General features: G+C 42.0%; 2 protein-coding genes across 3 annotated transcripts; one reads left to right on the forward strand and one right to left on the reverse strand.

Annotated features, from left to right (window-relative positions):
• Positions 1 to 7724: 7724 nt before the first annotated feature.
• Positions 7725 to 11586, reverse strand: wdr54 (WD repeat domain 54). Its single transcript, XM_040196387.2, has 9 exons — positions 11036 to 11586; positions 10541 to 10603; positions 10320 to 10386; positions 9865 to 9921; positions 9646 to 9773; positions 9430 to 9530; positions 9016 to 9178; positions 8729 to 8803; positions 7725 to 8588 (listed from the first exon to the last, which is right to left on the reverse strand). Exons 1-9 carry the CDS (start codon positions 11258 to 11260, stop codon positions 8457 to 8459), a joined length of 1011 nt encoding a protein of 336 aa, XP_040052321.2. The 5' UTR covers positions 11261 to 11586; the 3' UTR covers positions 7725 to 8456.
• On the forward strand, positions 11025 to 14904 carry c20h2orf81 (chromosome 20 C2orf81 homolog). Of its 2 annotated transcripts, none has more exons than XM_078087600.1 (4): positions 11025 to 11165; positions 12410 to 12659; positions 12827 to 13033; positions 13127 to 14904. In XM_078087600.1, the coding sequence occupies exons 2-4, from the start codon at positions 12423 to 12425 to the stop codon at positions 13940 to 13942; spliced, it is 1260 nt and encodes a 419-aa protein (XP_077943726.1). In that variant the 5' UTR covers positions 11025 to 11165; positions 12410 to 12422; the 3' UTR covers positions 13943 to 14904. The 2 variants fall into 2 exon arrangements, with proteins under 2 accessions (XP_077943726.1, XP_077943724.1); XM_078087598.1 differs by lacking the exon at positions 11025 to 11165 and adding an exon at positions 11581 to 11643.
• The last annotated feature ends 710 nt before the right edge of the window (positions 14905 to 15614 follow it).

Consider the following 15614-nt stretch of genomic DNA (forward strand, 5'->3'; position numbering starts at 1 on the left):
GGAGTCGCAGAGAATCTGTGAGGGACTGGGGAGGGGGGTTCTAAAAACTCCAGACCGACCAGTAAATGCTTCTGCCGAGCCCCAGGTAGACTTGCATACGTAGAGAGCAATAGTTTACTTTACCTGCTAGTTTAATAGAGCAAATTGATCTCCATAATTTAGTTCAGTAATAGCGTAATTACAACAAGGGTCTCTCAGCTTGACACCGGTGTGTCTCTCAGTGTGTGACAACTGCAGACGTCCCTCCACGCTTTAATGGACATCTCCTGGGCATCAGTGTCATAGGAGCCTGGCCACAGAAATGTTCGATAGCACACGTACGTGGCAGATATTTGACGGGTGATTGAGTTTCTACTGAAGTATCTGTACTGGACAATGCATACCTAAAGCATCTCAACACAATAGCGTGTTACAAGTCTTGAACATACACCCAATTCATTTCCAGTAATTGGGCGGGTAGGGATAAAAACAAAGGCGTTGAAATGTTGTAACACAACCTTTCACAAACAGACAGGTTTTGCGGGTGGACATAGTGAAGTCAGCAGTGTGACCGACTGAGCAGGGAGGACCCATTTTAAGCACCAGCACTCCCGAAGGGCTCGTGACCAAGGTCCCACTTACCTCCTCCGGTCCAGGATCCAGTCCAAGTATCTGATATTATATCACTAATTCCTGTGTTGATGTTGAATCTGTGAAGGCACACAGGATTCTAAAGACAATGCAATCACCACGTTACATCACTGCATGCAGCCTCTTAATACACTTCACTACTGTCACTACATTGGTGTGTTTCCCGGCCTCTCCTGTTTCTGGGTTAGCTTAACTTCGTCCCCTTGTGTGATTGTCTGTCTTGTCCCTAATTGTTTGCACCTGTGTCCAATCACCTGCACCTATCCGGTGTATTTGAGTGTTCCTTGTCTCATTGTGCGTATATTATTTTATGTTATTTTTTCCCCTGTGTCCCTGACCGTTATGCTTCAATGGTCACTTGACATTAAGCCTGCTCTCTTCCAGGCAGATCTTTATTAAAAAATAGTTTGAAACCTCGGTTTGCGCCTGGGTCCTTTACAACTGCATCCTTGTGGAAAGTAAATATAAAAATATAGAGAAAAAGTCCTAATGTGCTCAATATTTACATTACATTACATGTCATTTAGCTGACGCTTTTATCCAAAGCGACTTACAATAAGTGCATTCAGGTACAAACCCAGAAGAACAAGAAACAAGAAAGTGCAATTTCCTCAAATAAGCCAATTTACAATTTGCTGTAGATAAGTGGCGTTACAAGTACAATTTCAGTGCTACAATTTGTTAGTCTTTTTGTCGAGGTAGAGTCTGAAGAGGTGTGTTTTTAGCTTGCGGCGGAAGATGTGAAGGCTCTCTGCCTTCTCGTTCCACCATTTCGGAGCAAGGACAGCAAAGAGTCGTGATCTAGTCGAGTGTTTTGCCCTCAGTGAGGGAGGGACGAGCAGTTTAGCAGATGCAGAGCGGAGAGTGCGGGTCGGGACGTCGGGTTTGACCATGTCCTGGATGTAGACTGGACCCGATCCATTCACAGCACGGTACGTGCCACTGGTAAAGAGAGCAGATGAGTGGAGTAGTGTGGGAGAATTTCATAAGGTTAAAGACCAGTCGAGCTGCTGCATTCTGGATGAGCTGCAGAGGTCGAATGGCGGTGGCGGGGAGACCTGCCAGGAGGGAGTGTTTACTACATATTGTAGCTACTCTCGATAAGAAGTCAAGTCCCTTCAACTTGGTTGTTGCACTTTTATTTCTGTACAGGAACACAGGGTGGGTTCTAACCTACAGTTCCACCAGCAGCCAGTCATGGCCATCCCTGCCCTAGTAACTCTAAGTCAGTGGAATACATTTTAGGTTCATATTTTTAAATGCTGTTTGACCCGTCATCACCCCAGCACATTTATGCAGAACGTGTGCATGTGGGAACGTGTTTTAGAGTCGCCAAAAAAAAGCATAGATTTGTGTTATTCTTTGTGTTGACTGAGGCCAATTGTTACTTTGTGAGTGTGGCCGGAGATCAGATGAAGGATAATGTAACCCCAACTGTGACTTCCTGCCCCAATCTGCCCATGGATCTATCCAGCTCCATCAAGGTGTTTCATCCAGTCCTGTGCCAGATCCCACGTAGTTTATGGGCACCTGGCATCCTTGGCTCTCACGTCCGTCTGTGTCCCTCCCGGGTGTCACTTAGCTGCTATAAATAGATAGTGGCGTATGCTTACTGCTGTCAGCTGGGCATTGGCACGTGTGGCTCATGTCAGCGCGGCCCCAACGCAACACTCCCAACTGGCGTCATTACACCGACAGCACATTTGGGTCGCCATGGAAACAGGGACGAGCACAACTACCTCTGCCCTGAAATCCTTTGGTTGTGTTCTCCAGACAAACTCTGAGCTCGTTCTCTCCCTATTACTTATCGTCTTTCTTACCCATTCCTAGTCCTGCTCCTTTGTTTCCTCTACCTGTCTACTTTTTCTTCCTTGTTTTCTTTATATCTCATTTCTTCACCAGGGAACAGGCGGTTTGATATTATATCCTGAGAGCTTTGTATTCATGAGCTGTTCAAATCTCAAAAGTGTTCTAATCGCTCTACTGAAAAACACAGGAACATTGAATTGTATTCACGCAGTCTCCTTTGGATACTGTTCAAAGTGGTATTCTGAGTGTGTCTCCTCTTCGCTGGCAGGTCAACGTCCACATCAGGGTCTTCTTAAAGGTCTTCCAAGTACACAAGGTCTCTGACATCTTACTTCCCCTTTAACCTTCTCTCATACCCAAACTTTGCCCAAACTCTCTTTTTCTCTCCTTCCATTCACAGAGGCATGCGCCGTGGGAGCGACTGGCCCTGATGGAGGGTTGTGTGGGTCACTGCCTTTGTCTGTGAGGTCCAACGGCTTTCTCGGGACGAGTGAGCAGATTGCAGTGTTTGTACTTCTGCTCCATTTACCTTACTTTGTCCTGGCTGGCAGGCAGAAGGCCAGATGGGTGGATGGGGCAGGTGGGTCATTCATTTAATGAAACCAAATACAGTGTTTATGACACAGAACCCCTCTTTCAAAACTAGTCTTGATCCAAAACAATTGTTTTTCCCTCATTATGACACCTTATGTGAAAACGTTGTAACATCATACAGGCTTAAGTTGATGTCCAGTGAGTCTAGAGGGTGAAACACATTAACTGGCAGTGATTAACACAGCCGGTCAGTTAAAGTTTAAACCACTCTGGCCACCTCCGCGTCATACGGTGGTGAGAATGAGGGCCCACATTTAATGCGTGTGCTGGGAGTGCGTCAGCCCTCCTGGTGAGTGACTGCCGGGTTCATCTTTTCTGACACAAAAAGCTAATTTGTGATACCTTACATTATTGTCAAAGTGTAGGAAAATAACGCGCGGAGAAAGCATTATCCAAATAACAAACAATGTAAAGCATGCACTTCAACTCTTCAGTGACTATGATGAAAAAATACAATACAACTAAAAAGTACATCGTATCAAAGGAATAATATAATAGGATAATTTGATAATTTACATATTTCCTTGTTGTTTAAGCCTTGGATTGATTGAACTTTTCTTGACTTGCTAGAACAGATTTTGCTTTAAATAATAAACTTAGAGGCAACCACATGCACCACACACACACACACACACGTGGCACACACACCACAGCTGAACTGAAGACCCTTTGTGTTAGAGCAGAGCAGCTGCTGTATTAAACTGCCCTCTTTGTGGGGTAACGTTGACTGGGCTCCTTTTTATTATTCTTATGAAAATGCTAAATGAACCCTTCTGTTTGACTGTGAGATGGATAATTTGACCGTCGGTTCGATGTCTGATTTTTCCATTGGGGCATTACGTAACTGTATGAAGGTTCTGTTAATTTGCCTGGGATTTCTCCACCACTGACAATTAGCAATGATGAGGAAGTTGGTCCACTGCATTTCTCTTTTGCCCTCTCAATTAATGACACACTCAAACACACGCGCACAAACACACACACTCCAATTTGGCAGGGAAACACATTCAATGTTTGATGGGAATGTTTTTATATTTCAATTTCCGGTTGTGCCCTGAAGACGGCCGTTCATCTCTATCATATTAACCCTATTAGCAGTCTCACTCAGAGCACAATTATATGGGTTTCCATGATATTACTGTTATTATTGCTGCAGCTCTATTTTGAGACTTAATAACTCTCACCCACAGTTGTTTTTGGTGAGAAAGAGTGTGGGTGGGGATTGAAAGTAACCAAATGTTATCATTTTCATAAAGAAAAACAAATCTTAATGCGAATGATCTGTTGAATGGAATACAAAAAAGTTTTCCACAATTAGTTATCTTATTTTGATGAGAAACTTTCCTCTATCGTAGGGCCTATATAGGGTGTGAAAAAATGTCATCATAGATCATTTTACCGTGATGTTATCTGGCAAAACTAAAGTAAACACATAGGCATACACAAACATACATAAGAAAATCAAACACAGACACACTGATTTAAATCTGAGAGCAGACTGACTTCATTTGGAAAACTTTCAGGATAATAAATCCACCATAATGTGAATGGCGCCATCTGCACAAATGGCACACAAACAGACACACAATAACACACACTCCAACGTCAGCACATCACCGTCGTCAGACAATCCAAACACTGCCTAGTGCTAGGCAACCATGCCATCCCAGTGCAGATGGCAAGGTCTGATCATGTTTATTTTGCTCTCCCATGGCGGATTGTGCTGCCATGACATCTTCTTCTCAACGTGTTCCACCTGATATATATTGTGCTGCATACCACTTGACCGTTTCACTTGCATATAATTATACTAAATAGGAAGAAAGATAAATGATTGTAACCATCCTCGACTACTAGAAATATGAAAAGCTGGCCTCAATCAAAACAAAGTGAACAAACCTGTGATTTAAACTTTTTTACGATAACAAAATCAAATAATTGCATGAAAGCAATATGTGAAAGGTGTGGCATTAAGTTGCCCTGCGCTCAGCTTTAATGATTTGATTAGAGCTGTTCTGTCTGTGGCAGCAGGCTGGAGCGGCTTTAGGCTCCTCATCCCCCGTGGAGAGCCTCCATCCGAGTAGGCTTAGCAACACAGGCGTAGGCAGCTGCGACATGGGTGGATTGGCATGCGATAAATGACTCCTCCTCAACCAGAATAATGAAGAAACAACACTCAAACAAACCCGGGTCTGAAGGACATTCATGTTGTTGTGTTCACTCACACGCCAACAGATGCCCGACACACCTTCAAAACTGCTCCTGATGGATGAACTTGTGCTGTGGCGTTCACGTTTGACGGTCTGGACTTGGTCGACACCCATGTGCCATTGTCCATTAAGCAAACTTGTTTTGTTGAGTCATAGGCTTCAATTATTTAGATTCTGTGACTTTGAAACACGTCTTAATGGCTGGAAAGCTGAAGAAAGACCAGCGCCTTAATCATGAAACCACGTCTTTTTACAGAGCGTGTATTTATCTTTGATTTTAATAAAGTGAAACGTGGCGCCATCAGGGGTCTTTCATTGACGCCTTATATCATACCATGAATAAAAGATGTCTACTGGGGGACTGGGATAATGAATGTTGCTTCACCACCATTAACACCAGACACAAGTACACGTACACACACGACAGAGTCCAAATAGATTCATTTATGAGCAAAGTTCATGCCCAAATGTGTGCTCAGCTGTGTGTAACACCTATGGGGCGACTATTGACAAGTACTGTAGCAGTACACAGCATGAGTGGCCCCGCGGCTGTCTTTGGGACTAGAGTGTGGCACAGAACTATTGACTCAGTTAAAAAGGAATACATTACTTCTGTTTTTTGTCTCCCCCGTTTTTTCTGTGAAAACTGATGTTGTATTTCCTTTCTGTGCTCCCTGCACGATCTTTAAAAACCTTTTTTATTACTACGCACTGTTCCTGCCAAACCTTTGCTCCTTTTCATGTATCCGTTTTGACCAACCTTTTGCTCTCTCCTTACTGTTCCAGTTAGTTATGTAATCTCAGTGTCATTCGGGACCTCATATTGAGTTTGGTCCTCCACTGACCCTCTTCAGCCAGCACAGTCAGCTATCTCCCTCGAGGCATCTGGGAGGCATGATACAACATGACACACTGAGAATTATTGATTTGGTGAGGACCTTAGGTGATTGCACTGTGTTGCAATGGTTGTGCTTTACAAGTAACAAGGCCATCTGCATTTCTGTTGGCAGTCAGATGGTACCTGCCAAATTTGAGTTATGTAACTTGCTTTGCATGCGGTTTCAAAACAGTCTCGTCAGTCGATGTTATGTGACCAGAGTTGAATGCAAACCAGAAAAGACTCAAATTGAGGGATTTAATACACACTCGGCCCTAAACTGAAAAACAGCACGCAATTAATGCTGACCTGATTCTTCTTATCTGGTCATAACAAGGTGGGTAGGATTACAATACCTAATGTGAATACGACAAATACGCACACCACCCGTGATAAACGAGACCAGGTTTTACAGCGGAGTTAGCAAGGTTTGTCTTAGGCGTAGCAGGACTGGCCAATATTTTCACATATTATTGTCAATTTAAGTTATTACAAATCCATAACATGTTCCTATTATTTCTTCATTTATTTTTGTCAATATCAATTAGAATGTATAACCAGCATTAGTTTCCCGCTGAGACAAGCGGGGCGTCTTCTTTGCTGCGGTGTGCTGAGGTGGTGGCATCAGGACCGGAGAGATGCCAACAAACTCAACAAGCTGGTGAGGAAAGCCAGCTCTGTGATTGGTCTGGCGCTGGTCTGGCGCTGGTCTGGCGTTGGACAGTCCGGGGTCAGTGGATGAGAGAAGGATGAGGGTCAAACTCAGAGCCCTCCTGGACAATCCCACCCTGGCTCTCCATGAGGCACTGTGGCAGCTGGGCAGCTCATTCAGTCATCAGCTCATTCTACCAAATAGTCTTGTCCCGGGTCGAGCACTTCAGATGCTCATTTGTGCTCACTGCCATCGGACTGTGTGACAACAGCGGAGACCAGGGTCTGTCATCATGGTGACCCCCCCCCCCCCCTCACAATAACACAATAACACTTCTGTCTCCTCGTCCCACTTTCTCCTGCATCTGACTCATGTGGAGCATTTTCCATGCATGCACACACACGCACACGTACATATACACAACCCTAGCTGCTGCAACACACGCCGCATTTCCAAAAATGATTAATGGAGGAATATCGTCTTATCTTTTGTGTCCTGGGAGCACCCTCTGCTGGGCCCCTGCAGACTTGCACGGTGCGCACCGCATTACGTCACCAGTGAGGGTTGGCCTGGTACAAGCCCGGCAGTCACGTCTAAATAAGTGTATTTTTGTTTGTTCCGTTTCCTGCAGGTTATATATTAAATTAGATGTCTAATTCTCATATCAAACGCTCAAAGTAATATGTTGTGGTAGTTTGTTGTCACCGAGGTGGTCTGTGAGGACTTTGTTATGGTGGCAGATATGTCTGCTGGAAGCTGTGCACGTGAATAGACGCCTGATTGGACCCAAAACGAGATCAGATGTGCCTGAAGTGTAACACAACACAAGTGAAAGTACACAACTGCTACAAAGGCATATTCCCTCAACAGACCCTAAAAGACCATTTCTAAATGTACAATATGTTGCTTTTGGCCAGAAATTCTGTGGAAGAAATTGATAATAAGCCGTAAGTAGGTTACTCTTGTTTTTAATAAACTTCTTTCTGCTTCAAGCAATTTTCTAGAAAATAAAAATAGGTTTTGAAAGCAAGGGCAACACATACAAAATAGACACATTTGGAAAAACGTTGCTTCAGATGTAGATCTCTTTGGCTATAAAGAAAACTAAAGTTAAAACCAAACCAAACCAAAAAGTAAAATGTAATTATACATTGAAGTCTGTCACAAACTACACTGCGGACACAACATTATGCATGAGGCCATCCGACTGACTCGTCATATTTGTCTCCATATATTATATAAATATTGCTGTTTTCTCTCTATTATGTCATTTCAGTGTTAATAGCAATACACCTCATATCATATTTTCCTTCTACTTTCTCTAAAGGTTTGTATAATCTTGACAAATTACACAAACACAAGGAAGGGAGTTTTTATCTGCTATTTTGACGTGAGTGCTGGAGTTTTAGAGTTACATACAATGCAACCAAAATGTGGAGTTTCCTAAATAGTTGTCATCCGCCTTTATTAAAGGGTTCACTTAAAGGTTACATGCCCTTTAAACTTAAGGGCGACCCCAATCTGCCCGGTCGCTTCTTCCTTTTTGACCCACAGCCCTGTTTATTGGTTTATTTCTAAATAAATAATTATTCTCCCCAAAAATATTTTGTCAAATACCCCTTTCCTTGTAGAGCCTCTTTTGACTCCAGAAACACTCCAATATACTACATTGATAGGAGTAGTCCTACGACTGGGTGTAACGGATAATCTCACTCAGGTCGTAGCCTGTCACTGCAAAGGCATAACCGTCGCTGTCACAGAACTTGGCGCCACAGATTTGCGTGTCGGTCACACACTCATTGTGCAAATGGCCAATCTAAAAAGGAAATGAGGAAAACACACAGTCAGGGTCGAGCAGTAAGTGCAAGTTAAACCTGAAGGAAGCGATCATCAATCCTGCCTTGATATTAAACCAATTAAGACTAAACCAATTTGAATTCTGTTAATTCTGGTTACCTCCACGCTGTGGCTCTCTGGGCTCATTGACAGGAGCCACACCCTGACCAGCGAGTCCTCAGCAGCAGACAGCAGCTAAATCAGATGGAATGAGATATTCCCAAAACATGACTTGAGATTGACTTGAACATGTTGTATAGCTGTATAATAATAAATAATAATGACGGCCTTTTGCTTGAAAATCTATGATTTATTCTTCGTCACAGCTGTGTTTGCCACTTCAAATAATACATGTAAAGCCAATAAAGTTTTTTTTTTAAAAAGGAAATTTGGTTTATAGAACTCACCAGCCCAGAAAAGGGAGCAACGTCCAGTGAGTATATCCAGCGAGCGTGAGCGTTGACCTCGGCATGCAGAATACCCGTCACCGCTTCATACAGACGGATCTGGCCTGTGCCGTAACCTGCCACCGCCGTACCTTTCCACAACTTCACAGATGAGCAGCTAATACTGTGGGCAGCGAGGTAGGTGGAGAATGATTGCGATGAGGGAATTAAGGGAAGAGATGACGGAAATTAAATTACAGGTGGAAATGATGAAGAAACCAAAGACAGTAGAAGGTAACATAATGAAGAGATATAACGGGGCTTAGAAAGAAAGAGAATGGTGGTGACATCGTTTCAGCAGGTAACTCTTTTAGTACAAGTAGGCTACCATTGCAACACTTCATTACCAAAACTGAGAAAAATAAAAGTTCTTACTCAAAGCCAGGGATATGGTTGAGTAAACTAAATTCCTCCCCGGCCTTCCACACACACAGGTTGCCCCCATCGTCTGCACTGACAAGATCCGCTACGCACACCTGAGGGGAGGGAGACAGCCACAGAGGGGATAATACTGTACATCTGTAAGTAACCCGGATATAATAAAGGTGATAATGGACAGAGAGCAGGCAATGCACACACTGATGAGCATACCTCGCCACCACAGCATTCTGAGGCCATGTCAGTGATGGACTCTTTGTGCCCCTCAACGACATCAGCCAAGGTAATATTACTGCCCTTACTGGGAACATCGAATACTAGAATTGCACCAGTTGAAACGCCTTGAGAGAGAGAGAGAGAGAGAGAGAGAGAGAGACAGTCAAGTTTGGCCTGGTGTTTTGAATACTAAAATGTATTTCACTCACAACTTACCCACACATATAAAGCTCTCACACACTGCGGATATTCCTCGAGCAAACATGGCTTGACCTGAGAGAAAGATATATTGGGTTTAAAACTGTTTTCTCCCACACTCAAATGTAATATTACCAAAAAAAATGCATATATGAACTTCTACGTGAATGTGGAGGCAAAAAAAAGCTAGGACAATCTTTGAGTAAATCTTTTCAAACCAAGAAATGTTGATTATAATAATCAGGTCCTCTTACTGATGTTTTTAGAGTTTGGTTTATGTTTGGGATTTGACATGTTTGTGGAAACAATAGGCTGTACTTGTTTCACAATCTGTTGTATCATCACACACTTTATTTTGTTTAATTGCGTCATGTAATTTATTGACCCTTATCAAAGTCTTCATGTAAATAATTCAGAAAGGACATATTTGAGTGTCTACATTTGCAGAAGATCCAGTTTGCATGCAACTATACCTGTATTTGTTTCTGGAGTATCGAGGGCATGCCAGTACACCATGGTGGAGCCATCAGATTCATACATCTAAAACAATGGATTTATAGCATGTGAAAGAAAGAAATTCAGTAAACACACACATATTATTTGTTTTGTTTGCTTGATACAACCATACAAGATGCAGATGTAGCAGTCCTTCCTCCAAATGTAGAGAATGTCAATGAGATAAACAAAAACTCACCTGGATGCCTTTCTGAGACGTCACCACCAGCAGATCACGAGAGGGCAGAGCACAAAAAGCAGCCTGCCACCAGAAAACACAGGAATCATATATATTTCTCTTTATATTGTGGAAAGAAACGCATATGCATTGATATTTGCAAAAGACAAATAAAAAAATTGTTGGAATTAGTATTACATGTCAGGAAGGAACCCATTAGAGGAGATGGTTAACCTTTCTTAGCTGTGATATGGCGCTTTTTCAGCACTTAAAAAGTTTTTTGCCATGACTATACGTATTTACTTTTGCTCACTTTATTAACTTCTTAGGAAAAACGTCCCCTGATGTCTTTTGCTTCCCAGAATTTACCTTTTCTCGTGGCACTAGTTATGCAAACATCGATTCCTGCAGTGATCATCTGATTTGAATGAAAGCCAACACACACTTGGTTGATCACGCAGGAGACTCGTGAGTGTAGGACACCAGGAGACGACATGAAGACACACTCGGCCTGACCTGCATGATGAGGGACGTGCTGGTGGCGACATTGGGCTCCTTGGACTGTAGCTGACGGTGGGAATAGTTGAGGCCGTCCCAGGACGCGCTCACCATGTTGACCACGTTAGCATGGACCGCCGTGAAGCAGGTGAGGCGCCGGGGGGCGATGCGTAGCACGCCGAGGTTGTTGTACAGCGCCGAGGCGCTGTTTTTGATCTGGATGCTCTTCTCTTTCCGATACATCGATCTACCTTCCTCTTGTGGTGTTGGTCAAAGCGAAATAAATTAAAGAGCTGCCGGGGTCCCGCAGGCTGGCAATGTTAGCTAACTAGCTAACGTCAATTAAAACCACGTAACGATGAGGGCCACAAATATTAATATTACTTCTGCTTCAGACTAAATAGCAATTGTCCCACTTGCAATTGGCTGTAATAATCGCTATTGTAATAATTCCTAGTCCATGGGAACGAAGCACTGTGCTAAATTCTTGTTAGCAGCAGGATTACCTCCGCGTCGTCCGCAGCCATAGAGACAACGCCACTTCTACGTCATACGTCATACTTACGTCCTCGGTTGCACAGCAACCGAGGACAACGCGGAAAGAAGGGTTCAAAGAAGAGTGCACGGTAAAGCTGTAAACAGACTTTAGATTATATCATTGTAACAGTGATGATTTGCAAGAAGTGACTTTTAAACGATGTCGATGTAGCGGTTTAAATGTCCTTGTTTGTAGCCATTTTAACCATGTTTAATTAGAGTTAGCCCACCTAAACAATGATACACAACATTGTACCCAGCAGTTTAACAGTAGCGTGCAACGCTATCCAACATTAGGTTAGTAAACGGCCCCAAATGATCAAAATAACGTTACGTTTCTAATAACCTTGGATTGATTAGTTTAGGTTGAGTTGTTCAATAAACATGTGACGGTACATTTCACTATAACAACATATACTTGATATCATAAACCGCTTTGCTTTCTAATGTTAGCATGGCTTGTTTTAGTAATTATGTCACTTGTTTTAGTTTAGCTAAATTAGTATAAAGAACATTGGAAGTTGGGACACGCATTTCATTTGTGATGTAGTCTGTGCCTTTCACACTTAGTTGTCCAAACTTCCACACATCAAAGTGAAAGGAATTATGTTTGGATGGATGTGTGGATTGTGTTTGTATGCAAATGGTATTTTTCAAATGATCGAGTCCATTATACTGCTATATTGAAGTAGATAAATGAAAACCGTCAAGGTTGATCACTACCACCATAGTGTACTAATGTTCACCATGGGACATTTTCACAGCAACATGCAAACTTAAAGGGCCTGAAGGATGTTGTTCCATGTTAACTTGTTTATTTTCAATACTTATATATATATATATATTTCACAACAGCCTCTGAACCGAGATGCCTCGCTCTGCAGCAAAATCCCGAGCTGACAATCAAAGTCGAAGGTCCGTTCAAGCGATTACACCTCCAACAGAAGAACTGGAAGCGGCTGATATTATCCCCGTTGTCTTAACTCATAGCCAATGGACGCACATCTTGACCCAGGAGGATTCAGACGAAGCAGTGGGGGAAATCATGGAGGAAGTGTTGAGCAAGGTCACGGAAGGTTGTTTCAAAGCCTACATTAAGAGACAGGTAAAACTGAAAAGGCAAAAAGATTTTTATTTGTATTTCCCTGTGAACAGCGACCCACTGGTTGACACCCATTGAGAGATAGAAAAAAATCGTATCTTACCGTCACTAATTTCAACCACACATAATACAGGTACAACATTCATGATATTTCTGTGTTCACTTTCAAGATAACACCGTTCTCCGTGTCGTGGGCCAAGAGCTACCTCACACAGTATGTAGAGCAGCACATCTTGTGCCCAGATGAAGGGGGAGTACCAGAGAAAACATCTAAAACTGAAGACTCGGAGCCTCTGCCGCCACCTTCGGATCCCTGGGTTAAAGGATCTGTGCCTCTTGTAATGACAAGCCCTCGACATCACGCGGCCTCACAACAGGTACTCTTAATTTGACCTTTCTGCTGCAAGTCTCTCCGGATTGGATCGAGCAGTATCTTTATTCATATCTGTATGTCTGTATTTACCTAACAGGATGATGACATTGCACAGGTCCCAGTACAAGCAGAGCCAAGAGTCAACCGGAAACATGATATTATGCCTCTGACAAAAAGATCTCCAAAGAAACCTGAAAAGAAAACGACTCCCACGACCCCTCCCAGCTACAACTACCAAAAAGTGCGTAGTCCTTTTCCTCCACCCAAAATGAATCAAAAGAAAAAGCAGAGGGTTAATTTACCACCAATACCCAAGCCACTTCCAAGCAAATTATTTCCATCCCTACCTTGTTCAGCAGAGAAAAGGGATGTGGATGTAGATTTTTCTAAGCACACAGCTGGATCCTTTCATCAGCTTAAGAGCAGCCAACCAATTCAAAAGCTGGATTACTCTTTGCTCCCTCGACACATCTTTCCTCAGTATGAGATTGTGGAAGAAAAATGGACAAAACCTGACTCCAGGAGACCAAGGGGACGTTCCACACTTAAACCAGGATATGACAAGCGAACGGAGTGGATAGTAACCTCACTGAAGCAACTAACCAGCTCCACAAATCAGCTAACAAAGTTTCAGAAGGCAAATGAGGCTGATATCTGGCAGAATAAATCCCCCCCCACTGGACATGGAAGGGACAGTATGGTGTCCTCTGGGTCTCTCAGGCTGGACACAATGGTGTTGGCCAAAGGTGTTTCTCTCTCAGACTCTCGAGCAGTTGAAATGAACCCTCTCAACTCTTCTGCAGAGCCAACCAAGCTGAGGCCGTTACGAAGTGATGTTACCATGCCACTGTTTTCTGTTGATCAGGTTACCTCAGGTCCACCACCTCAAGTCACACCATTGTGTCAGAGATAAGAAAAGGTATCATAAAATGTGTTTATACCACTATTGAGGTTGTATTTAGAGCAAGATGAGCCAAATTTCATTGAACAATATCCTTCTAAAGTCCTATAGTGTGCTCTGTCGGCTGAAGGAATTAAAAGGATTTGCATTACAATATTGTTACGCTGTGCACATATTAAGAAGGTACCTAAAAGACTGAATACGTTGTATGTGTTTTCATTGCTTCGATATTATATCAATATATACTTACAGAATATATAAACAAGAAAGGCTAGATACGCCTCCCACAACCTGTTGCAGTTTGATAGAAGGTCCTAATATAAAAACTAAAAGCAAGGATATTTCAGTATGTAACATTAAGGCTAAATTCTTTGTGTTATTCATATGCAAACCTGAACACGCCTATTTTGAGAGGGGAATATAATTCATCATAATTCATAATTCATGTTTGAGTTGTTGAATGGTGGGGGATGGGGAAAAAACACACAATATTTATAATATTAGTTCTATGATATTATGTTAGATTATATTAGAAATATGAAATATGATGCTATATTTAGGATATTAGTTGTATGATATTGTGTTAAATTATATTTTATATATATATATATATATTTGAAATATGATACTGTTTCTTATATTAGTCATATATTATGTTATATGATATTAGTCATATTATCAGTTCATTCATCATTATGGACAGTTTTACGATTTTGCCTAAATTGGATTTTCAATAGTGGAGAGAAAATATACTGTGAAACAATGTAGCCAGTCTGAACTGTAACGAAGCCGATTGCCAAATGATCACATTTATTTCTTTATCGACATGACTCTCAACTCCTGTTCTCTAATTGGATCATAGTCCGTTTACTGGATGTCACATCTTACTGCATCCTGCAGCTTCTAAACCCTCTGATGTTTTAATGGTTTCTATAAATTACTATCGAGCGGAATATTAAACTTCACATGATGCACATCTGCGTCTGGTGTTCTTATTGGTCGAACATCAATGCAGTGAGAACATTAAACTCAATGAATCATCCTTGCGTCTTCCAGCGCTCACGTTAGATCCTCCGCGCCGACCTGGAAACACTGAGAGGTTTAAATGGTGTCAGCACATTGAAACATTTTACAGGCTGAGTCATTTTTAAGGGCGGGAGACACTTTATACTTTTGCATGTTAAGATTTTTTGACCAGTTGCACTGGTCCTGGTTGAAAATGATCACCAATAATGTAAATAACACATTCTTGACACGATCCTTCAATGAATGCGCAATCTTCCAGACGGCTGAATAACAACAACAACTACTACTACTACTACTACTACTACAACAACAACCACAACAACAGGATCATTTATATTTGAGGAAGGTTTTAGGTTAAAGTAACAGATTTGGGTTTGAGGCAATTATTGATCCCCATTTGCAGTCTGAGGAAACAATAACATTATGTTGTACACACTAAATCCATTCAAATATATGAAATACTTATTTATTGTCAGCATCCAAACTGGATCTAATCTTTTAATGGGAAGCTTACCAAGACAAAGGCCTTCAACTCACATCACAATGAAACCAATACTGAATTTGAAGCAAAACACAATCTAAGTTACAAAAAAAGACATAAAAAACCTAACCTCATGCACCATTTCATTGGCACTTCAGTAAATATTGTGAGAATGTT

The sequence above is a fragment of the Gasterosteus aculeatus genome, chromosome 13 (genome assembly GCF_964276395.1).
Source record: "Gasterosteus aculeatus chromosome 13, fGasAcu3.hap1.1, whole genome shotgun sequence".
NCBI lineage: Eukaryota > Metazoa > Chordata > Actinopteri > Perciformes > Gasterosteidae > Gasterosteus > Gasterosteus aculeatus.

What these genes read in the sequence shown, in the direction of transcription:
- wdr54 (XM_040196387.2), bottom strand. Translation starts at nt 11,260, where the DNA reads ATGTATCGGAAAGAGAAGAGCATCCAGATCAAAAACAGCGCCTCGGCG. An exon ending in AACCATATCCCTGGCTTTGA is followed by an intron (nt 9,179 to 9,429) that starts GTAAGAACTTTT and finishes CGCTGCCCACAG; the next exon opens with TATTAGCTGCTCATCTGTGA. An exon ending in CAGAGAGCCACAGCGTGGAG is followed by an intron (nt 8,589 to 8,728) that starts GTAACCAGAATT and finishes TTTCCTTTTTAG; the next exon opens with ATTGGCCATTTGCACAATGA.
- c20h2orf81 (XM_078087600.1), top strand. Translation starts at nt 12,423, where the DNA reads ATGCCTCGCTCTGCAGCAAAATCCCGAGCTGACAATCAAAGTCGAAGG. An exon ending in AAGCCTACATTAAGAGACAG is followed by an intron (nt 12,660 to 12,826) that starts GTAAAACTGAAA and finishes TTCACTTTCAAG; the next exon opens with ATAACACCGTTCTCCGTGTC. An exon ending in ATCACGCGGCCTCACAACAG is followed by an intron (nt 13,034 to 13,126) that starts GTACTCTTAATT and finishes TTTACCTAACAG; the next exon opens with GATGATGACATTGCACAGGT.